The sequence below is a fragment of the Onychomys torridus genome, chromosome 7, assembly GCF_903995425.1.
Source record: "Onychomys torridus chromosome 7, mOncTor1.1, whole genome shotgun sequence".
In the NCBI taxonomy this organism is placed as follows: Eukaryota; Metazoa; Chordata; class Mammalia; order Rodentia; family Cricetidae; genus Onychomys; species Onychomys torridus.
Genome location: NC_050449.1, coordinates 4,591,079 through 4,614,068, shown reverse-complemented (window position 1 = coordinate 4,614,068; position 22,990 = coordinate 4,591,079). Strand labels below are relative to the sequence as shown.

Here is a 22,990-nt window from a genome sequence, read left to right as displayed (position 1 = left end):
GGGGGTAGGGAGGGAGAAAATTAAGAAAGAAAAAAGAAGAAAGAAACCGAGTCCAAAAGCAGGGAAGCAGAGGCACAAAGTTAGTCGGCGGTTGGAGGATATCCTTGGCTACAGGCAGCCTGTTTAAAACAAAACTTAAAATGTTTTCTTTTGCAAGATACATTGCGTGTAAGACCTGGTCTCCAAGCTTCAATTTGTAATCTCCTCAAGTGTTTTGTTTTGGTTTGTTTTTCTGCAAACTCTGGTAAATGGCAAAACTGGAATCGATGTTAAAACCTGGACCGGATTAAAATCAGTGCGGGTGCGTAGGATCGCTTTCCATGCAGCTTCTTCGCCACGAGGCTCCCCAGCCCGCGGCCGAGGAGGTCTGGGTGCCCGGACGCGCAGCTCCAGGGCGGCCGGTGCGCACGCAGCGAGCGCAGCAGCCCCGGTCACGTGCGCCCGGGAGTCCGTAGGAATGTAGCGACGCGCAGGGAAAGTTTCCCCGGGGGCCGCGGGCCGCGGATTCGGTGCGGGCGGGCGCGCAGAGGAAGGAAGAGCGGCGAGGAGGCGGAGCTCGCGAGACGCGCGGGCGGGCGCTCTGCGCAACTTTTTAGTTTGGGCGTCTGGGGCCGAAGTTTCTGTCTCAGTCGGGACGCCGCCGCGGCCCGGGCGAAGAAAGGGAGGAAGGAAGGAGCTCGGGGAGGGCAGGGAAGGCTCGGCAGCCTTGGGCACGGAGTGCAGGGCGATGCGGGCGCGCGACGCAGCCCCCCGAGCCTGAGCGCAGCGCCCCAGCGTCGAGCGAGGCCGCAGCCATGGAGCCCGCGCAGCAGCCGCCGCCCCAGCCAGCCCCGCAAGGCCCCGCGCCGTCGTCCGCGCCCGGGCCTCCGGCGGGGACCCCCACGGCCCCGCCCGCGCCCCCGGCTGGCCATCAGGTCGTGCACGTCCGCGGAGACTCGGAGACCGACCTGGAGGCGCTCTTCAACGCCGTCATGAACCCCAAGACGGCCAACGTGCCTCAGACCGTGCCCATGCGGCTGCGCAAGCTGCCCGACTCCTTCTTCAAGCCACCCGAGCCCAAGTCCCACTCGCGACAGGTAGCGGGGGCCCGGGGCCGCGTGGGGTGCGGGGCTGGGGCTTGTTTTCCCGAAGTTGGCGGCCGCGGGGGGGCTGCACAATGCGCGCGCCCCCGCTCCGTACCTTTGCTCCGGGGGGAGGGGGAGGGGAGAGGGAGGGGGTCCGGCGTCTCGAGGGGGGCCCCGGTCCGGGGCCAGCCCGCCTCCCCTGCCCGCGCCACTTGAGTCCCCCGTGGAGTCGCGTTAACTGCCCCCTTGTTTTCCCGAGTTGGTGAGGGGTGGGGGTTGAACCGGTCCATTGAGTTTCTGGTTCCTTCTCTCGGTCCCCTCCCCCTCCCGCTCGCGAAAGCTTGCTGCTGCGGCGGCGGCCCAGGCGCGGTCCGAGTGCAGGGTTCGGGCTCCCGGGAGTTTGCCGAGCTCCCTCGGGCCTCGCTCGCCCCCTCCGTGCGCTGGGACTCGCGCGGGCGGGATCTTTTCACACTCGGTGGGCTCACGTGTCGCTTTCCCAGTCGAAACCTATTATTTACCATTCGGCCCGCAAGCTTTGAAATGGGCCACATCTGTGCGTTGCGCAGGAACTAGGCTGCGCTCACGGCGCACAGCCTCTGCGCCGGCCTTTGATAGCGCGTTGCAGGTTGACTCATAGGCCCAGTCCTGCCGGGCTCAACTGTGATTAAAGGTAATGTTTGGGAAGCAATGACTAATTCCAGGCTCGCCATTGCTTTTTAACTGACTGCGGATGTGAACATGGCTGCTTATCCACATCCACGACGCCTGGTTATTTTCCCCAACTGGATCCTACACAGACATGAAACCGTTTCAAAGTATTAACATTCCGATAGGTCCTGGTAGATTTCTTTAGCTGCCCCCCCCCTCCGTTTAATTACTTAATTTTTAATGACCTTGCTTTAGGCTGAACTAGCAGAGGAACTTTGCCCAAAACTTAATTGGTTTTCCAAACACTGCCATCGTTAGCCCACTCGGGCTGTAACTTGAGTGGAAAGACTTGCTGCCCCCACTCCAGTCCTCCTCCTAGGCAGGCCTGCTGCTGAACAGGGGTTTTGGAACTCCGAAAAGCTCGATTAACCTCGCTACAAAAAGCCGAGTTGAGGAGAAAGGAAGGAAAGGTTATTTAGCCGCCAGCCTAAACACTTAATTTGTAACAACAGTAGACGTAGATACTATTCATGACTCCCTTCCTCAAAAGTGGATTTCTGGACTCCCTGAGCTAAATGTATGTTGGCATGCAATCACAGACGGCCGCGGAAACTTTGAAGGAACACGCAGATTGAATGCTCCATTTTGTAGCGCTTAGAAGTCAGACGGAAAAGTGTACTTGAGTACCCAACTTCCATCCGGCCGTTTGTGGGGTACGTTTGCCTTCTCACTAGCATTTTAAGAGCTGTGCATCAAGAAATTTACTTTTTATGTTTGCTAATCATTTCCTAACTCTAAATTTAATCTGATCTGAGACGAAGATGTGCCCCTGGCTTTGCTGTGGGGCTTTAAGTGACTGCTGGGTCCTTTCAGTTTCCTTATTCGCATGAATGTAGAAAATCAAACGTTTTTGATAAACCCTAATTCTAATAAAAGGATTAGATTATGAATAGTATGTATCTGAGTTTTAAATAATTGTCTACAGGTTCCCGCCTGAGAATTCTTATGCCCCCTATGTGCTTCTGGCATGGAAAAACTAATTTACAGAAATGAAGACCTCGTATAACACTAGTCTGGTTGAACCCAGATTTGAATCCTTGGGGTCTCTGCAGATTTTCCTTTTTCCTAATCCCTGCTGTTATATGTGTGTGAATCCTTAAGTTATAATTGAATTGATTACATCTTATCCTCTAGGCGCAAAGAGAGTTGGTTGACTTATTCTTTTCACTAGGTAGCTTTTAGCATTGGTGCAGTTCTGAGCCTTGGAATTCATTAAAAGTTGTATAATTTATAATGATTGATTTATTGATCACACTGTTGACAGTAAAAAAAAAGTGACAGATGAGGACAATAGTTATTTAAAACGAAGTAAGAGAAAAGTGCATAATAATTCCCTAGGTTTTGTTCTAGGACTTTGAAAAGCAACCGTACTGCTTGGAAAATGTACTGATTTATTTTGGGGTGTGTGGGATAAACCATGTTCTCTACTACCAAATAACACCTCAGTTGTTTTAAAAATAGGTTTTAATGCCCAGTATTTGCTGTTTTCACAGGTCTAGGAAGTAGACATTCAGATGGGCTACTCCTCAATAAAACAACATTTATAGTGCATATTAAATTCATGTAATTTAAAAGTGGACACCTGTGCTCCTTAATGTCAAAAATTGAACATTAAAGTTTGCTTTTGATATTTAGATATTTGGTTGCCATGAACTTCTATCTAGGGAATTGGGGGTAGGTGCTGTTCTCGGTGTGTAAATTTTCATTTTACTATTTCTAACAGGCCAGTACTGATGCAGGCACTGCAGGATCTCTGACGCCACAGCACGTTCGAGCTCACTCCTCTCCAGCATCCCTGCAGCTGGGAGCTGTTTCTCCTGGGACACTCACACCCACTGTGGTCTCTGGCCCAGCCTCTACCCCTGCAGCACAACATCTCCGACAGTCTTCCTTTGAGATTCCTGATGATGTACCGCTGCCAGCAGGCTGGGAGATGGCTAAGACATCTTCTGGTCAGAGATACTTCTTAAAGTAAGTAAAGATAATGCTGGGAGGTGGCAGCGAATGATATTATTTATTTATTTAGCTGGTGCTAAAGATGGACTCGGTCTTATGATTGGTAAACAAACACACTTTACCATGGAGCTGCACCCAGCCTTTTATGTATATATATATACCTCTGTAGTGTCAGTCAGGTCTTAAAAGCCTTGTTTATTCTTGGTTTAGAGACTTTCTGCAAACCTTTGTTTTGTGGCAATATGGGGTAGTCTCACTTTGAGTTTGTGCCATATTTGTTAATTAGCCTGGCACAAAATGGAATACTATGAACAAATTTAAATTTTAAATAACAAGACTGGCATGTGTTATATTTTCTGCCCCCCCCCCCCCCATATTAGTGAACACAGGACCTTGTGTATTCTTTCCAAATAAATCGTTGGTAGAGAAGGAAATAGGACTTGGAAGAGGTGACTTTACAGTACTCAGATTGAGAAACAGCAAACACTTAAGCTGCATTTTGATGTCATACGTCAACTTTTTCCCTAAAAAATGTCTGGCCTCAGGTCACTCACACTTGCAGGCTTGGTCCTCAGAAGCTGTACCTTTTCTGAGAAGTGGAAACAAGACCAGCTACTGGGGATCCCCCACCCCAGGCTTTTTGTCTTTAACAAAATGGCAAAATTACATTTATCTGGAAAGGACAAATAGAATTTTATCTCCTCTAATTTTGAAATTGGAAGTGAAACTAATTTCCTAGGGCTTGTTTGAATTTGGAGTGTGCAAAATGTCTGACTGTTTGTTACAGACTACAGATTGTTCTAGTACTCTTTGAATTGGTTAATCGGGTTGAGATAATGATGGGAAGAACAATGCTGACTTTGGTTGGATGGGAGGTAAAGGCAGCCTTGGTTATTGGATCCAGGACGCCAGTAAGAACCTTGTTTGGTTTGTGAGCCCCTCCCAACCTCCCTAATTCGCACTTTCAGTGGATTGTCTTGGGTGGGGGTGGGTTGCTACTTTGTTTTGTGTTTCGAGACTGGGTTTCTCTGTGTAGCCCTGGCTTCCCCGAACGCTAAGTAAACCAGGCTGGTTTCAAACTCAGATCTACCTGCCTTTGACTCCTGAGTGCTGGTATTAAAGGTTTGGGTAGTAAGGACAGTTTTGTGACAGGTCCTTCAGGAAGACAAAGGAAGAGATTTGATCTTGAGCTTGAAAAGCCACCCCTCCCCCCTCCCCACACCTTGTTTTTTGTTCTGTTGCTATTTTTTCCCCCTGTAACTTTTTGTTTTTAATTAACATTTTCTGTGTCCTGGTACTCATTTCAAGACATAAAGACACACAAGCCTGGCAGACTCATTCACATCCACGGGAGCCAGACAATTTGTTCTCTAAGTGGATGTCCCAAGTAAATAACTTGGAAGTGGGGCTGGCTGTGAGCGACTGCCCTGAAGGGGAAGGAGGAGAAACAAACTGGTTGATGGGGTGGAAAGAGAAAGGCCTGGACTCCTGCTGTGTCCCATGGTGGGGGGGGGGGAGAGGGTGTGTGTGTGTGTGTGTGTGTGGTGGGGGTGGATTTTAAACAATTTTAAACAGCTTTATAGCCACAGCCTTCACTTGTGGCTGGGAGCAGAAGGGTAACAGCAACATTTATGCTGTTTTTACTTTGTTTTATTTAAATTGCTTGTTGGCGACTTCTGTCTGCATCTTCATTATTTGAGTGAATGATCACTGTATGAGCTGAAATAAACTTAATTGTAGATTCTTGCTTTAAAATGTTTTCGATGGTCCTTCCCACAACAGGTGAGTGCTGGGTCTGTGGGTTTGAGGAGGTGCTCCACTAGCTCCATCCTCACTTGGCATCCTCCCCTCTTTTCAAGGGGGCTAGAAAGAAGGTAAACAAAACTAAGACTTGCCATAGGAGGCCTGGGGAGAGCTTTGCCCAGGCACTGAGAAGACAGTATTGTTTCTGTGGTTGCCAGTGGAAATCACAGCTGCTTCTCTGATGAAGGAGGTGTTTGCTCATTCCCCAGAGCTTTTTCATATCATGCTCTTAGAAGTAGAAGGTCACCCCCAGCTGTGACTTGAACCCTCACAGCAGGTGAGCTGAGTCACTGGGTGTGGTAAAGAGCCTGTGGGGACCTCTGAGAACTGGATGTAGGAGGTGGGTGCTGTTGTCTTACTACAAAATTGCTGAAGTGCTTTATGAACAATGTGCAGTTTGGAGAAGTGATGTTAAGTACAACTTTCTCTCTGGTGTTGACTTCCCTCTGATATTAGTTGCCATAAAGAGCTGTTGCACACCAGATGAATGAAATTCATCTGCCTCGACTGAGTCAGAGATGATGGTAAACTAAAGCTTTGGTGCCAAGTAGCTATTATGTCAAATTTTATTTTTATCTTACTTTTTTAGAATCCATTTCTCTTCACAATCAATACTTTCCTTTGGTCTGCAGCTTCTTCTGAGGTCCTGAAGATGGCTTACAGCATTAGTGTGAGCCCCAGGACCCACATGATGAAAGGAGAGAACTGACTCCTGAAAATTGTCTTGAGACAATACACACTCAGGGCCATGGTGTGTCCGTGTTCACATTTGAATATGCACATACAGGTGCATAAATAATAACTAATGAAAACTTCAAAAGGATAACAGCTAGCTGTGGAGTGAAGAGATGAACTAGTTTCTGAATTTTAGCTTATACCAGCCATAAAAAAAACTAAACCTTTTATTCCAATTTTTAGGTATTTACTGGGACAAAGGTTGTAATTTCTTGAGATTTATACATGACAGGAAGGATTCTGACCCCAAATGGTCCACGCTGGCATGGTGTTGTAACTTGAGAGATCTGGGAGAATTGTTGACTTTGGGAACAGCCATGGTTGCCTTGTGACTATAGAGGAATGTGTGTTGAAGTCTGTTGGCCCATCCTCCAGTTCCAAGGCCATCTAATTACCATGGTTGGTGTTAAAGCCGATCTGGGTCAGCGAGATCTAGAGACTTGGACTTTTCTATTGGCAAATGACATGGGTGGGTCTGCGGGGCAAAAGCAACTCTCCCCTGGATGGGGGATGGGGGCCCAGACTCCAGAGAGTACACAGTACCTAAAAAAGGCTTGGTCATTGGGGATGCCACATCTTTGTCACCAAACTTACCAATTTCACCACAGTACCTTGAGTTTTTATTTCAAAAGAATCAATTCTCTTTATAGCTCAGCACTCCTGCAGGCTTTCCTGCAGGAAATAGTTCCTCAAGTAGTTGGTCAACAACTTCCTATTTCTTTTATAAGCTGCTGAATAACTTCCTGAATTACCATTCTATAATATCTTCGGATACAAGGAGTGCTTCTACTTCTCAGGTTTATTTTATTGAAGCTGGTACCTTGTAACCTTTGCCAAGTACAAAGAACTTATTGTAAACTATGTTACCATGTAGGCGTTACAATGTGATGTACCACATTTATCTAGTGATTTAATACATTTGTAGGTATACGTTGTTTTAATAATGTTCTAACAATTTTTAAAAGATTTTCCGTGAGGGTGTTTTCATTTGTCGTTTTTTCTGAATAGAGCCAGTTCTAAGTGTTTTTAAGGTCTTAGGGCTGTGGTTTATTTAAAAGAGTATTTTAGACTATGGGAATATAGTTCTGCTACAGTAGCAAGCACAAGGCCCTGGATTTTCTCTGTTAACTTCCTAGCCCACTTATGGCAGGCTGGGGTAGGAGGCCCAGATAGGCCAGTGAGATGGCATGGTGGATAAAACCTCCTGCTCAGCAAACTAATGACCTGGCTTCCATCCCCAGATCCCCAGATCCCTGAAGTTGTCCAATCTCTATGTGTGCCTAATTTGTGGTCTCTCATGAACAGAGAGTAATGGTCAATTTGAAAAAAAGAGAGCACCCAGTTGTGGTAGTGCATCTTTAATCCCAGCGGAATTAAAGCAGGTGAATGTCTGTGTTTGGGGCCTGCTGGTTTACATAGCAAACACCAGACCAAGCAGGCTGGGTAGAGACCCTGCTCAAAAAAATCACCCCTGCTCCAAAAAAATAAGAAAGAGAGAAAGGAAAGATAGAAAAAAGGCAAATTAAATAGCTTGTGGTTTTGAATGACTTAAAAAAAAAAAAAAAAAGCATGTGAAAGTCAGTATCTTGTTCCATCCTTTCAAAGGTTATTTTCTCAGGGTTTTTTTTGGGGGGGGGGGTTACTCAGCGTTTAGGTCAGCCATGCCGGTACGGAATGTACCCACCTCATGAGTGTGCTTCATGAATAATGTGAGTACAGTACGTACAGTAGTTTGATTCTATCTCTGTTACATGCTGGTTTTAGAAGAAGGCACTTCCTGGCCCCACCCACCCCCATTTTTTGTTTTGTTTTGTTGGAGGTGGTGGTGTTAAGGCAGGGTTTCTCTGGAATTCCCTGAATAGACCAGGCTGGCCACCACGGGGTTGCACTGTTCTTGCGATTTGCCCTTCAGGAGGACTACAAACACTGCACACTCCGTAAAGATGAAATGTTGGCCTAGGAAGTTGGCACAGAGTGAAGCTGTGGTGTTTCGCGCATCGGGAACCCAAATGATTTCCCATCAAAAGCGGGGAGTCGGAATGAGTAGTTTGGCCGTTGAGTACTGGTTTTCAAGCTGCCGTCACAGGTTTTCCCTGTCTGAGGGGAGGACCAGCCTTCTGCCTAGCTATGGGAAGAGCCTCCTCCGTGGGCAGGCATCCTGTGTGTGCTCCCCGCCCCCTGCCCCAACACACACTGACGCAGGAAGAGAAACTCAAGGAACTATTTACCATGAGAGAAAGAATGGGAGAGGGCGCTAGTGACCGGAGAAGAAAGTAAGTCCTTTACTCTGGGGGTGGGCACACTATTCTAATGTGACCTGCTTAAATTAAAAAAAAATGTTTAAAATGCCGTGAAATATTAGTACAAGAAGCTGGTGCTCTTTAAACAATAACATTCAAAAATACTCCACTTGATATTAACCATTTAGGAAAAACAGAAGGCTGAGCAGTGTCTCAGTTAGTTGACAGTTTATGGGGGTACTCAAGATAAGGTCTCACTCTGTAGCTCTGGCTGTCCTAGAAGTCACCCTGTAGACCAGGCTAGCTTTGAACTCACAGAGATCCATCCCCCTGCCTTTGCCTCCCCAAGTACTGGGGGGATTAAAGGTATGGGCCACCACACTGGCAGTAGTAGACACTTTAAAACACTGTAAAGCAGGTAAACCCTTTCTGAAGCCTTGAAATTCAGTCCCTTTAGTAATGTAGAGAAATATCTTTTATTTCGTTGTGAGAGAAAGAATATAAATTAGGCCCTAACGGTTTTGTCCCACCCATGAATGACCCTTAAGGCTTTGGGGTAGAGGTTAGCCCTTAATCCAGCCTGCTAGTCACCGGTATGGCGGAACTTTTAGGACAAATCAAAATGAAGTAATTCATAAAGTCAATTAAAACTTAACATGCTTCAAACTTAATTTGCTACTGTCCATGATAACATTAGCGTCACTTAAGGCTTGGAAATCTAGTAGTGACTCGGTAGCCTTACATAAGAGCCCTGGCTCTGGCCTGTGGTCACAGTGATGCAGCCCTTTCTTCAGAACTCCAGGCATGAAAGGACTTTGGTGACTTCATGAAGAATTACTCCTGGTTCTGCTTGTTTGAGTACTTCAGCTCAGGTTTCCTGGGAACAGCTGTGGCCACCTTAGACCCACATCTGTTTATGTGGGCATTCACCTCTTCTGAAAGCAAGCCCAGAAGAACCTACCTTTACCTCCCTGAATGCAAACAGAAGTAGCCATTAAAATGCTAGGTTTCATCCATGAAATCAGGTACCTCATCCATCCTCTTGTGCGTCTCTGCATCCCGGGGTAAGGTGAGTCTGCACACTGTTCAGTTCTGCTGCTGGGTCCTGACTTGGTAAATGAAGGGGGGCATTTGGTTGATTTTACCCTCTTGTAATGACTTAAATTGAGGAGGATTTTCTCTTTTTGTTTTAAGATCTATGTTTGTGTGATCAAGTATATTTTAAAAGAGGTGCTTTTTGAGGCAAGGTCTTCTGATTACCCCAGGCTAGCCGGGTAGTCTTCCTCCTTCACGTAGCCCAGGATGCCCTTGAATTCCTGCCATTTCTCTTGTCACTTTGATTACCAGTGTGTGTCATCAAGCGCATTTGAGAGACACATAAGAAGGCCTACTACTGACTCCACTTAGGACCCAGAGTAGATTGGCTTTTTTTAGAGTTCTGCATTGATGGAGTCAAGTTCCCCAGAGTTCTGCAGAGACTGTAATGTGGAGCTGCCTTTGAAGAGGATGGCCAATGGGCTTTTTTGTAAAGAAAAAAAAATGGCCTTGTTTTGCGTTTATGACACTGCCCTCACTTTCTCCATTGTGGAACTGATCCGATGTGTGTATACATTGTGTGTGTGTGTCACACACACGTTTTTGCCATTGTATGTATGTGAGGGAGGTCACAGTATGTAGGAGTTGGTTCTCTTCCTTCACCTAGATGGGCAGGGTTTGAGGCAAATCCAAAGTATATGTTTTTAGTTATAAGGTGACACTTGTTTGTTGGATAGGTCAGAACAAGGAGGAAAAGAGTGTGTGAGGACACACCTGGCTCTGCTGAAGGGAGCAGTTTCAAAATACTCCTTTCCCGTAGTTTTATTTATAAACCAATAGTTTGGAAATTAATTTGAAGGGAGTTACATGTCAGTTTAGAAAAGTCCTCAGTCCTTTTGTAAAGTCAACAAAAAAGCAACAAGTTCTTGTGTCTCTCTGGAGTCCCAGGACTCCTGTCCCCTTGCCACTAGGATTGCAGGTGCTAACCCCGCATCTGACTTTGTACTTTGGGTGGCAGCCTCCTAAAATGGTGTTCATAAAATATGCTGTGCTGCTGTTTAGTTTTCCTAACCCGCTTCCCCCAATTGTACCAGGGTAATCAATTACTAAATCTTTATTCCTTTGGGTTTTTACATTGTTAGGACTATTTGGGTTTTTCCAATAGCTGTTTTTTCTAAACAGAACATTTTCTTTTAGAATTATTAACCCCTCCCCCCCATTTGTATTTCCGTTGCTTCTTTTGCCCTCTTTGGACACTTGCCAAGAGTTCTTTGTGTTCCCACTCTGGGCCACTTAGAGTTCTGGCTTTAGAGTCACACCGTAGGAGGACTAAACAGATTCACAGGCAGGGACCAAGGTTCTCTTAACTCTTAGTCAGCAGTTTGGGTTGCAAGAATTCAGTTAGGTTTCCTTGGAATTTTGAGGGCAGTACTGTTTCGCTCTAGTTCTCAGCCTCACTGGGAAGCTAAGCCTGCTCGGGTTCATCCCTTGGGAACTCTAGTTTTTTGTTGTCTTTAGGGTTCTGAAATTTCCTAAAGAGCCTAAGTGTGTACTCCTTCAAACTCCTGGTACAGAACAAGTGGTTAGAAACGTGTGTGGGAGAGGCCCTTCATGGTTTGCAACGCAGCCCTCTTGACCTTCCATCTGGAAAATGCTTCCCAGTTCTTAGTGGATTCCTCCTGTATCCCTGCTAGTTCAGGGTCTTTGGTTTTCTTTCCTTCTTTAATGATTTGTTTTTATTTTATGTGCTTTGGTGTTTGGCCTGCATGTGTGTCTGTTTGAGGGGGTTGGGTCCTGGGAACTGGAGTTGCAGACACTTGTGAGCTGCCATGTGGGCACTAGGAGTTCTGGCTATTCTTCTACAAGAGCAGCCGGTGCTCTTAACCAGGGAGCTATCTCTTCAGCCTGATCTTTGATTTTCTTAATCAACCCAAACCTCGTCAACTTTTTGGAGCTGAGGACCGAACCCAGGGCCTTGTGCTTGCTAGGCAAGCGCTCTACCAATAAGCTAAATCCCAACCCTCTCTTTAACTTTTTTGTTTTAAGTTGATTTTTGTTCCTCTAAAGGATAGATAACATTTTTGTTGCCAGGCCCGTCACAAATTCCAGTACCCGGGGGCTGAGGCAGGAAGGTTGCTGTGAGTTTGAGGTCAGCCTGAACTGCATACTGAATTCCAAGCTAGCCTGGACTATAAGTGAACCCCCAAAATACTAGAGAGAGAGAAAGATCATTATTGAATTCAATGTCGGCTTTCTGAGTTCACAGATACCTGCCTTCACCTCTGAGCCATCTTGTCTGCTGCCTTAAATTTTCCTTTGCTTGCTTATCTTCACAACACCAAAACCCTGAAGCTGGGCAAGGCCTTGAATGTTGGTGTGTTGTTACTTGTGCTCATAGCCTGTTCCTCTAGATGAACATCTCTTGAGTAGTGGCTGGTGAACACTGGCCACCAGTGTTTTAGAACTGATCTGTGGCTTCATCCTTGTTCTTACCTGTACTCAGTGACTGGACACGGCATCCAGATCCAATTGTGTTATCTTTAGTAATCTTTAGTAAGTTATGTTTATTTCGTGTCTGTGTGGAGGTCAAATGACAACCTGCAGGACACGGTTCCCTCCCATCTGTCATCTTGGTTCAGGGATGGACTCAGGGTGTCAGACTTGGCAGCTTCAAGCAAAGGCATGTCTCCTGCTTACTAAGACGGCCCCGCCTGAGCTCAGTGTGCAGTTCAGTCTAGCCTTGAACTCTGGACAGTCGTCTTGTCTCGCCTTCCAAGTGCTTGTTTAACCTCTGCTGTGTAAGAGCTGTGAGACACACACATGCGCCACCTATTCGTTTGCCTATGAATCACAAGACAGTGCTTGGTGTACAATGGGTGCTCATTAAATAATGAGTAAAGAATGGATTTCTAGTTGACTTCTCCTTTGTGAACGACTACAGATACTTGTGTATGAACACAGACACCAGGTGCTTAGACCCCAGAGGCCCTCTGTGTTCACATCTGTTTTCCATCAGTGCAGAGGAGCGTAGGAGACCCTTCTGCATGTTTAATTGTCCGTGCTTCTGGCTGTAGTCCATTTGTGCTGCTCTCTCTGGTGGGCGCTCTATTTTGGGTGCACATCTATGTCTGTGGGCGTGTGTGGAGACCAGAGTGTCACTCCTTGGGTGCTGTCCACCCTTTTGTTCTGAGTAGGCTTGGCTGGCTGGCCAGTGAACCTGAAGGCTCTCCTGTGTAAGCCTCCCTCCCCGCTTAGGTGCTGACTTCTTTCCGTTTGGGTTCTAGGGATCAACTTATATCCTCATGCTTGAAAAAATACTTTTACCAACTGAGTCCTTCCCCCCACATGCCCAAAGTGCTTTTTTAAACCTTTTTAGAGCTTTATTGGGAGAGGGAGAGAAAAAGGGAGAGAGAGAGAGGGAGAGAGAAGACCAGAGAAACAGAGACCGTGCGGAGGGAAGAGAGCGGAAAAAGTGCTTTCTCATGGCTAACTCAGCGAAGTAGCTTATGCTTGGTCGTAAAATTGGACCATTGTTAATTTTTCAACTAGTACTCTGTTTTAATCACTGGTCATGGAGGCATTTTCAGAGAGCACCTTAGAAGGTCAGGGCTCTCAAGTCAATTTTGTCCTGGTTGACTTTATCCCATCTCCATTTTGTTCTAGGGGAGTCTGGGAAATGTGGCAGGAAAAGAGAAGAGCCCGGTGTGGTGGCCTGTACACAGAAGGCAGAGGCTCTAAGTCTTTTCTTAGAGACTGGCCTAGTCTACATAGCAAGTTCCAGAGCAGCTAGCGCTGTTAAATGTGAGGACTTGATTTACAGAAAAGCAAAATGCCTTAGTAACTAGAGCCCCAGCCCAGCAGCTGGAGAGAAGTATTGACTAGTGTGGGTGTGAATGCAGGACGGGGGTGGGGGGACAGCCGTGAGCATCCAAGTAGATAGTCCCGGGACAGTGCATGGAACTGACCGTCAGTGACAGGGTCACCTCCACGCTCTCCTGTATTTTTTCTTTGTCTTTTTATGTTTGTTTTGTTTTGTTTTTTAAGATGAAAGGAAAATCCCCACAAAAACTGGTGAAAAATTGTCCAAATGCAGATGTTTGTTTTCCTTCTGCACATGTTCAAACTGATATTTCAGTTTCTTAAATCCTGCAGCTTGGACATGCCCTAGGGGATGAAACTGGGTGGCTTGAACCACCTGATCCAGCTGGAGTGGGACATAGGCATTCCTGTTGGACTAGTTACCAAATCCCTTATGGGTGAAAAAAATAGCCACTGTGATTGAGGACAAAGCCTGCCCTAGGTTACTTACCCGGGTGTGCTTCACTTTTGACTTGCGGGCCAGCAAAGCCAGCTTAGCTGGTAAAGGCACTTGTCTGAGGAACATGGTGGAGGGAGAGAACTGATTCTCACAAGTTGTCCTCTGACCTCCACGGGTGCTTGTCACACAGACACCATTCACGTGATTGATTAAAACGTTTTTAAAAAGACATTGTGTGCCTGGGCTTGGGGTGGGTGGCTCTGCCAGAAGAGGCCCAGGTCCCATTTGCAGCCCTGTGCACTCTGCGTACAGGCGCACACGGCCAGAGCTGTCCATGGGTAACCCCTTTACTTCAGACCACCACACAGTGGCTTTTTACCAAAGAAAATCCACTGGGGTGGCATTTCTGAGTTTCTCATTTTGTTTTTTTCAAGACTGGGTTTATCTCAGGCTGGTCTTGAGCACACTGTGTAGCCTGGTCTGGCACAGCAGTCCCCCACTTCTGCCTCAAGTCGTAGAGATGACAGGCTCTTTCCTGAGTCGTTAGATGCTTTTCTTTGCGCTCTTGTGCTCATGTTCTTCGTTGTAGTAGGAAACTTAAAAGTCTTATTAATAAAATCAAACCCGAGGCAGGTTATTGGGGTGAATGCTGGAAGATAGAGAAGCAGAACAAGCCACAGCTACCGCACCTTGCCGGTTCCTCAGCTGGTCTTGTTTCCTCAGACTGGAAACCTCTGAGTCCTCATCCAGAATGGATCTCAGCTGAACTGTGCTGCTCCAAAGCCTGAATGCTTAACCAGCCAAATGCTTAACTAACTGGATGCTTTACTCACTTAGTTCCTGGTCTTATATACCTTATATACCTTTCTCTTTCTGCCCCCACTCCATTAAAGGCTGGGTTTCTGGGATTAAAGGCGTGGGTCACCATGCTTAGCTGTTTGTTTCTAAAGTGGCCTTGAACTCAGAGATCCAGCTAGCTCTGCCTCCCAAGTGCTGGGATTAAAGGTGTGTACTACCACCACCCAACTTCTGCTATGGCTTACTCTTCCCATTTTTTAGCCACCATTTGTGGCTCTGTATCTAGTGGCTGTCTGTTCTCTGACCCTAGATAAGTTTATTAGGGTGCACAATATTGTGGGGAACACAATACCACCACATTTCCCCTTTTTTGTCTAAAATTTAAAAAAGGTTATAACTAATACAAGAAAAATCATATCCAATAAGTATATACAATATACATACTCAAGATTACATTAACGAGGTCTAGTCCATTAACATTTGACAGATTCAGATAAACAACTCCATTAATATATAACATGTCCAGTCCAGTAACATTTGATAAACTCAAAAAAATTTTCATTACTTATCCTATTTAAAACAAGTAGTTCCTTTTAAAAAGTAGATTCAAAAATTGATCTTTTTTTCTTATCATATTCATATTCTCTTTTTTCTTTTCATAAAAGTTTCAGTAATCTACCTTTTGTCATTTTTATATCTTCCCTTTTTTTTTACAGTAGATTCAGTGATCTACCCATTTATCCTATTATTTCTTTATCATTTTTCTCAGAGTAAATTCTATGATCTACCTCATATCTATACTTCGTGCCACAGGCCATTCTAAGAGTTTGCTGGGTCCCAGTTGCTGCACTTGGGCGTACAGGCCCTCTGTCATAGGTTGACCCCTCAGCTGTTTCTCACTGTGGACTGACTTAGTTGCATGCTCTCCAAATAGGTATCCTTTTGCTTCTGTAGCAAAGGGTGCCTCCTAGGTTGACTGGTTAATTTGGAGTCTATTGGTCAATGATCATCCTAGTGTAGTTATTGTCCTTATTCTCTAGAGTTGTTAGTTTGGTGCTCAAACATTTTCTGGAAGCACCATGGAACATGCAGTTTTAGTTCTCATCTGAGACAATATCTGCAGGGAGGGAGGATTTGTTCAGTTCATAGTTTCAGGTGGGGAAGGTGTGGCTGCTTCCTGGCAGTGGGAGCTTGAGTCTCAGTCAACTAGTAAGCAGAGAGCTTGGGCCAGAGCCCACCAACCATAACTCTCCCAGATAAGGTCTCATGCCCAAAGGGTCCACAACCTCACTGGGCAGCAAGTGTTCAAATATATGAGCCTGTGGGGACAGTTCACAGTCACACAGTAGCACTGGAATATTTACTTGGTGTGTTTTTTCTCAGACTGGTCTTCACCTCACCGTGTAGCAGAGGCTAGCTTTGAACTCCTGGTTATTATCTTTCTGCCTCCATCTCCCAGGTGTGAGGATTACAGGCAAGCATCACCAAGCCTGGTTTTTAAAAAATAATTTTCTTGTCATTTCTTCCTTTTCTCATCCTTGTTCTGTATCCCTGGCTGGCTGTGAACTCCCAGTGTAGCCTGAGGATGACCTTGAACTTCTGATTTTCCTGCTTCTGCCTCCTGAATGTTGGGATCATCCAGGGTTGGGGTTGTGTTAGGCAAGCATTTCTACTAATTGAGCTATACCCCAGCCCCTTTGAGTTTTGAGGCAGAGCTTCATTGTATAGCCCAGGCTGTTTTGGAACTCAAGAGCCTCCTATCCTGTCTCAGTGTTCCCTGAACCCAGAGGCAGTTTGTTTCTTAAATAGCAGCTGGAGACCTTTAGAGAGGATGATCTTGCTGTGTAGCCTTGGCTGGCCTGAGCCCTGCTAATCTTGGACATCATTTTTTATCAGTTAGGCCAGTAGTTCACTAAACCAGTACAAATTCAGACTCAAAAAACAAGTTCGTTTTTAATTTTTTAATTTTTATGTGTATGAGTGTATAGCCTGCATGCATATGTATGCAACATGTGCTCTGTGTCCACCAAATTAGAAGAGGGCTTCAGAACCCTTGAAACTGGTGTTTGTAAGCTACTTTGTTGGTGCTGGAATGGGAACCCTAGTCCTTTTTAAGAGCAGCAAGTGCTCTTAATCTCTGAGCAGTTGTTCCAATCCCTTTCCTTTCATTTGTTTATTTTGAGTCAGTATGGCAGGGTAATCCTGGCTGGCCTGGAATTGGGAGCATTGGAGCAATCCTCTACCTCTTCCTACTCTTTAAGTATTGGGCTGTCAGTCCTCTTGTCTCCCCTTGAGCCCCTGAAGGACTGTCTGGAATTAATTACAGACCTGCATCACCATGCCTGGGTGTCACCATGCTAGGGTTCTGATTGCTTCTTTGATCAGTTTTATGAGACTTGTGAATATCAGCTTAGTCCCTTTGTTGCTGTATGAGTTCAGTGACTCTCTCCCTCTGAACTTTTCCCTTCCTCTGCCCCAAGATTGCACGTGGGAACTCCTGCATTCTGGGCAGTTACTTACTGCACTGCCAAACAGTATATCCTTAGCCCTGTTTTCTTTTTTTTTTTTTTTTTTTAATTTTTTAATTTTTTTGTTTTCGAGACAGAGTTTCTCTGTAGCTTTGTACCTTTCCTGGAACTCACTCTGTAGACCAGGCTGGCCTTGAACTCACAGAGATCCGCCTGGCTCTGCCCGTCCCCCAGTGCTGGGATGAAAGGCGTGTGCCACCACCGCCCGGCCCTATTTTCATTTTTATTTTGAGACATGGTTTAAGTTCCCCAAGGTGGCCTTGAACTTGGTCTCAGTCTCCCAGGTGACTGGGATTATAAGCATGGACCACCAGGCCTGGCTAAGTTCAGTTATTTCTACTAGACTGTTCTGTTGTATGACTAGACTACAGGCTTAAAACTGCTGCCCTGTTGAGAAACACGAGGTTGTTAAGTAATGTTGCAGACAGTATTCGTGTGCCAAGGCAGGACTATATGCATATGCATAGGAATCTAGTGTCTGTACTCACAATGGAATTGCTGTGGGACAGACACTATGTGCATTTTTTTGTGCTTGTTTATGAATCTTTCTGTATCTCTAGGATGTGGAGCTGTCCTAAATTCAGGAAGCTTCCTTATAAGATCTTATTTTTAAGAATGGATATGTGAGTCGGTATGAGTACACGTGCGTGATGCTCATCCAGGAGCATGTAGGGGCCAGGAGAGGTGGTGAGTCTCCTGGAGCTGGAGTTAACAGGCCACTCGGTGTGGGTGCTGGGAACTGGACCCAGTGCTGCAAGAGCAGTAAATGCTTTTAACTGCTGGAGCCTATTTCCCCATCACCAGCCTCCTGAGATTGTTAGTCCTCTCAGTGTGCAGTCTCTGTGCCCTCTCTGCCTCTGCCTGTGTCTGTTAGAGGGTAGTCCCGATAGTGTTCTTCCATCTAGCTTTGGTTTGATGTGGTGCTCTCATCAGTCTGGAACTTGGCAAGTAGTCTAACCTGCCAGCAAGCTCCCTGGGACCCTCCTGTCTCCTGCCTCCGTCTCACCACCACCTGGGTTACAGGCTTGCACCACCACACATAGCTGTTTATGTGAGTTCTGAGGGTGTAGACAGATCTCATCTTCTGCAAGGCAAGCACTTCATTCACTGTCTTAACTATCTTCTGAGCTCGGATTTCCTTTTATGCATGTTGTGAGTGAAGAGCCCAGTTATTATTGCCCTCATTTGAAGATAAGATTTTCCTGAAACTGTGCCAGCAGTGGTGGCTCACGCCTTTAAATCCCAGCCCTGGGGACAGAGACAGACAGAGTGAGTTCCAGCACAGCCAGGGCTACAGAGAGACCCTGTCTCAAACAACAACAAAAAGTCTTTCCTGGAACTATATGTGCTATGCTCAGCTCTCTTCCGTCTTCTTTAGGCACCAGTATCTGGCACTCAGTCCAATTGTTCTCTTCCTGTTTCTGTGCCTGAAACACTATGTAGTTACTGAGTCATTAACTTCCTGGTGGTGGAGAGTCTACTTACTCATCCTACACACTACTGGCTTTAATTTGTGGCCTTTGAGTTTGAGAATTGATCCTTCAAATTCTGCTGAGGACCTGATCTTTCAGCTTTCACTCCAATATCTGGCTCTGGGCTGTTTTGTTTTGGTTTTGGTTTTGGTTTTTTTGAGACAGGGTTTCTCTGTAGCTTTGGAGCCTGTCCTGGACAAGCTTTGTAGTCCAGGCTGGCCTCAAACTCACAGAGATCCACCTGCCTCTCTGCCTCCAGAGTGCTGGGATTACAGGCGTACGCCACCACCCCCTGGCCATGGTTTTTTTTATTAATAAGACTATTTAGCAAATCGTGTTACACCTTAATAACCAAGTAAAACTATGAGCCAGAAGATTTAGTTCTGTTTATTTATTTTTGGTTTTTCTACTTGCTTTGTAGACCAGGCTGGCCTCGAATTAGAGATCTGCCTGCCTTTGCCTCCCAAGTAAACTATACCCAATGCTTTAAACTCTGCTTACAGTTAAAGAAACAAAGCTCTTGCACTTTCTGTCTTTTGGCTGCTTGAGTTTTTGTTTATATGTTGGTTTTAAACTAAATCTCTGTTCTATTTTATCAGTGAAGACTTGGGAGGCAGATGCTGGGGTGAAAACCTGCTAGCTCAGAGAGGCAGAGAAAGCAGCTGGCTGCTTCCTCCTCTGCCATTAATACGAGAAGGGGGGGAGAGAGCGCGCGAGCGCTTTTCCAACTACATCACTTCCTCTTTCCACCCAGCTCTATCATTTCCTGTTTGTCTGTACAGACCCCTAGACCTCTGTGGTTAACTAGTGCTGGGAATAAAGGCGTGTGCTGTCATACCTGGCTCTGTTCCCAGTGTGGCCCTGAACTCACAGAGATCGGGATGAATCTCTGCCTCCCGAATGCTAGGATTAAAGGCTACCACTGCCTGACCTCTATGTTTAATATAATGGCTGTCTTTTTCCTCTGATCCCCATGCAAGCTTTATTTGTTAGAGCACAAATAAAATATCACCACATTAAGGGAATAATAACTAAGAGAAAAACAAGTATTTTTGTGTTTTAAGAAACTGATATATGAATGAATGGCTGTTTGTTCATTTTAATTCATAGGAAGCCTATAAATGAATTTTATTGTGTTTTTCCTAAAAATGCAATGCCAATCCCCACCTAACCACTATCGTGGTGAACTGACCAGCACAGACAGGTGCCAGCTATATAGTCCGTGTGGGAATAGCATCAGTCCCTTAGAAAAGAAAGAGCAGAGTCAAGAAAAAAAAGAGTGAGAATATCTGCTCCATAAAAAGGTAGCTCAACAATCCAAAACAGGAGCCTTCTAGCACATAGTATGGCATCTAGCCTGTGATGGATGTTTAATGATGTGAGAGGCAGGTTGATCCTCTGTCCTAACCCCAGAGCACTAGTTTCCTTTGTAAAATTAGGATCAAGAGGTACAACACTGAACTTTGCCAACTCTAAAAATGCTGGGAAAGTCAATGCAAACTTCCCATCAGTTCCCATATTTCTATATACATATCAAACCAAGGGCTTATTTTCTGATGATGTTGAGTTTACAGTGCTTTTGTTTAAAGTATATAGAACTCTTTCCTGAGTTGGGTTCTCACTTACAGACCTGGGTGGCCTAAAACATGTGTAGACAACAGCCTGTTCTCAGACTCCAGAGAGCCAACTGTCTCTGCCTCTGTTCTGGGATATTAGTTGAAGATGTGTTGCATTGGTTTATGCTGTGGAATATTTACTTAATGATGCAAAGATGTGTTGCGTTCTTTTGTGTTGCATTTGTTTAACTTTGTAAAACTGGGTTACTTTGCCTGTCTCAAACACCTGATTGGTCTAATAAAGAGCTGAACAGCCAGTAGCTAGGCAGGAGAGAAAAATTGGCAGGCATGGCATACAGAGAGAATAAATAGGTAGAGAAATCTAGGAAAGAGAGCGAGGAGCAAGAAAAGAGGAGGATACCAGGGGCCAGCCACACAGCCAGCCATGGAGTAAGAAGGAAAAAGAAAGTAAGAAATAAAAGTAAAAAAGAAAAGCAAAATGCTCAGAGGCAAATTGTAGTTAAAGAGAAACAGAATAATTTTAAAAAGCTGGCTAGAAACAAGCCAAGCTAAGGCCGGGCATACATAAGAATAAGTCTCCGTGTATTTAGGAGCTGGATGGCAAAGTGTAAAAAACAAACAAAAACCAACTATAATCTCCTTAGTGCTGAGGTTGAAGGCATGTACAATATGCCTGGCTAAAATAAAGTGCACTTTTAAATGCATAAATGCATCTATCCTAAAGCAGAGAACTCAGTAACGGTGATAGGAGGGGTTTTCTTGTAAGCATTTCTCTACTGTGATGTAACTGCATGAGTGGAGGAAACAGTGAGCTGAGGAGACAGCCAGCCTTTTTTCTGCAGTGTAGTTCTGATGAGAATGCAAGTCTTCCAAGAAACACTTGTCCCACACATAGGTATGAAAATGCTACTTTGTGGTCAAGGTGGAGGAGGGGGCCTGCGGCTTAAAAAATAAAATAAAATAAAATGCTACTGTGTTAATCTAATAACATTAATTAGAAGATTTGCCCCATCTAGTAAGAAAACAATTCCACATCAACCACTCGTTATTCACACTATTAAAAAAAAGAAAGAGCCAGGTAGTGGTGCACACCTTTAATCCCAGCACTCGGGAGGCAGAGGCAGGCGGATCTCTGTGAGTTCGAGGCCAGCCTGGTCTACAGAGCTAGTCCAGGACAGACAACAAAATTACACAGAGGAACCCTGTCTTGAAAAAAAAAAGAAAAGAAAAGAAAAAAAGAAAAATAAATAAAGCTTGAGAGTTAAACTTGTGGCTGTTTCTTTTTCTCTGTGTGTCCTCTCTAGCCTGAGGGGCTGTCACAGCCCTGAAGGGCTTCATACCCTCCTGAGAGAAGAGCTGTCCATCCATCTGTCAGCATGGCATAGTTACACTGTCAGCTTTTCAAATGTGTTCTCTGCCGTCATTTTAATTTTGGGCATTTTAATTGTCAAATACAACTTAGAACTATTGAACCCATTACGGGCTGTAATGATTGGATGCCATGTTGACTCAAATGTATGACATGCTCATGGTTAATAAGGAGTTCAGTAGTTGGATACTGAGCCCTTCGGATCTGCAGACCCATGAATGTGCTGCTGCATGTGGTATCCCTGCTTTGGTGGATCAGCGGGATTTGTGGTTCCTGCAGGAGTGTTGTGCACCTCTCTGGGTCTGTGTCCACCTGGAACGTGGGAGCAGTTGGAGTCAATTGCTGTATAACAACTTTTTATAGAGTGGAGTAGAACTCTTCAGTGTCTCCTATAGGTCTCATTCACATTCTGTTTTAAGTGACCATAAATACTTGCCAAACTAAACCAAGACACCTAGCATGTCCTTTAACTGCTGGTCCAGGGCTCCCTAGTGATCCTGATAGGTGCACTCACTTATCAAGTGGTAGTGCAGTGAGCAGAAAATACTTTGAGTTCAGCAAGTCCTTGTTATCTGCTCTTTTCTGTCGTCAAAGTGGTCAGGCTAAGGGTAGGTAGAGGCCTATTTGACAGTTTTCGAAGCCTCAGCTGAGTATAGACAGCTCTTCACCTCATCTCCTCTTCCTGCCCTAGGCTTCAGCTGCTCCTGCTAGATAAACATTTCCTTTATTATTTTATACAGATCTATGATTGTGCATGAGTGTACCATACAATCTCCAAGGAGCTGTATAAATGTTCTTTATTACTCAGTTTTAAAGGCTGACTGAGTTACAAAGGGAGATTGCATAGGTATCCTGCTTTGTCTGAAGAGCAGTGATGTGGTTGGTCACTTCCCTGCCATCTCTGCTGAACGCAAGGACTTGTGCTCTCCGGCCGCCCCACCTAACTCCAGACCGGTTAGAATGTGATGAAGGCTCATTCCGGCTTGTGTTGCCAAAAGAAGTGAACTGAGTTGTGGGTATTTCATTCTTGTTTTTTCTGAGAAAGGGTCTCTCTGTGGACTAGGCTGGCCTTGAACTCCTAAAGAGCCATCTGCCTCTGCCTACTGAGTGCTAGGAGTAAAAGCTTGTGCCATGTTGTCCAGCAACAGACATTTATTACAATTTCATATGTGTGTGTTTGTGTGGGGTTTGAAGCAGGAGTTGAGGCAATGTGAACTGCCGACATTGGTCCTCTGCAGAAGCAGTACTCTCTTAACCCTCAGCCAGCCAGCCGGCTCCATCTACCTTCTGTCTCTCACTGAACCTGGAACTCGCTCATTGATGCCCTAGCTAGCCAGGGAGCTCTGGGGATAGCATCTCTGCAGCCCCAGCACTGGAGTTACAGATATGCTCAACACATCTGGCCTTTTGAACATGGGTGCTGCGGATCTGAACTCCACTCCTCAAG

At 45.5% G+C, this 22,990-nt stretch overlaps 1 protein-coding gene across 8 annotated transcripts in view; it reads left to right on the top strand.

Annotated features, from left to right (window-relative positions):
* Window positions 1-455: 455 nt before the first annotated feature.
* The window catches only part of Yap1 (Yes1 associated transcriptional regulator), an 86,625-nt gene continuing 64,090 nt past the window's right edge, over window positions 456-22,990 (top strand). For 4 of the 8 annotated variants that reach the window (XM_036192404.1, XM_036192406.1, XM_036192402.1 and 1 more), the window contains exons 1-2: window positions 457-1,076; window positions 3,496-3,743. In XM_036192404.1, the coding sequence (XP_036048297.1) occupies window positions 795-1,076; window positions 3,496-3,743 (530 nt within the window). In that variant the 5' untranslated portion in view covers window positions 457-794. Of the gene's footprint in view, window positions 1,077-3,495; window positions 3,744-22,990 lie in introns of all 8 variants that reach the window. The other 4 variants (XM_036192403.1, XM_036192405.1, XM_036192401.1 and 1 more) reach the window with 2 other exon arrangements.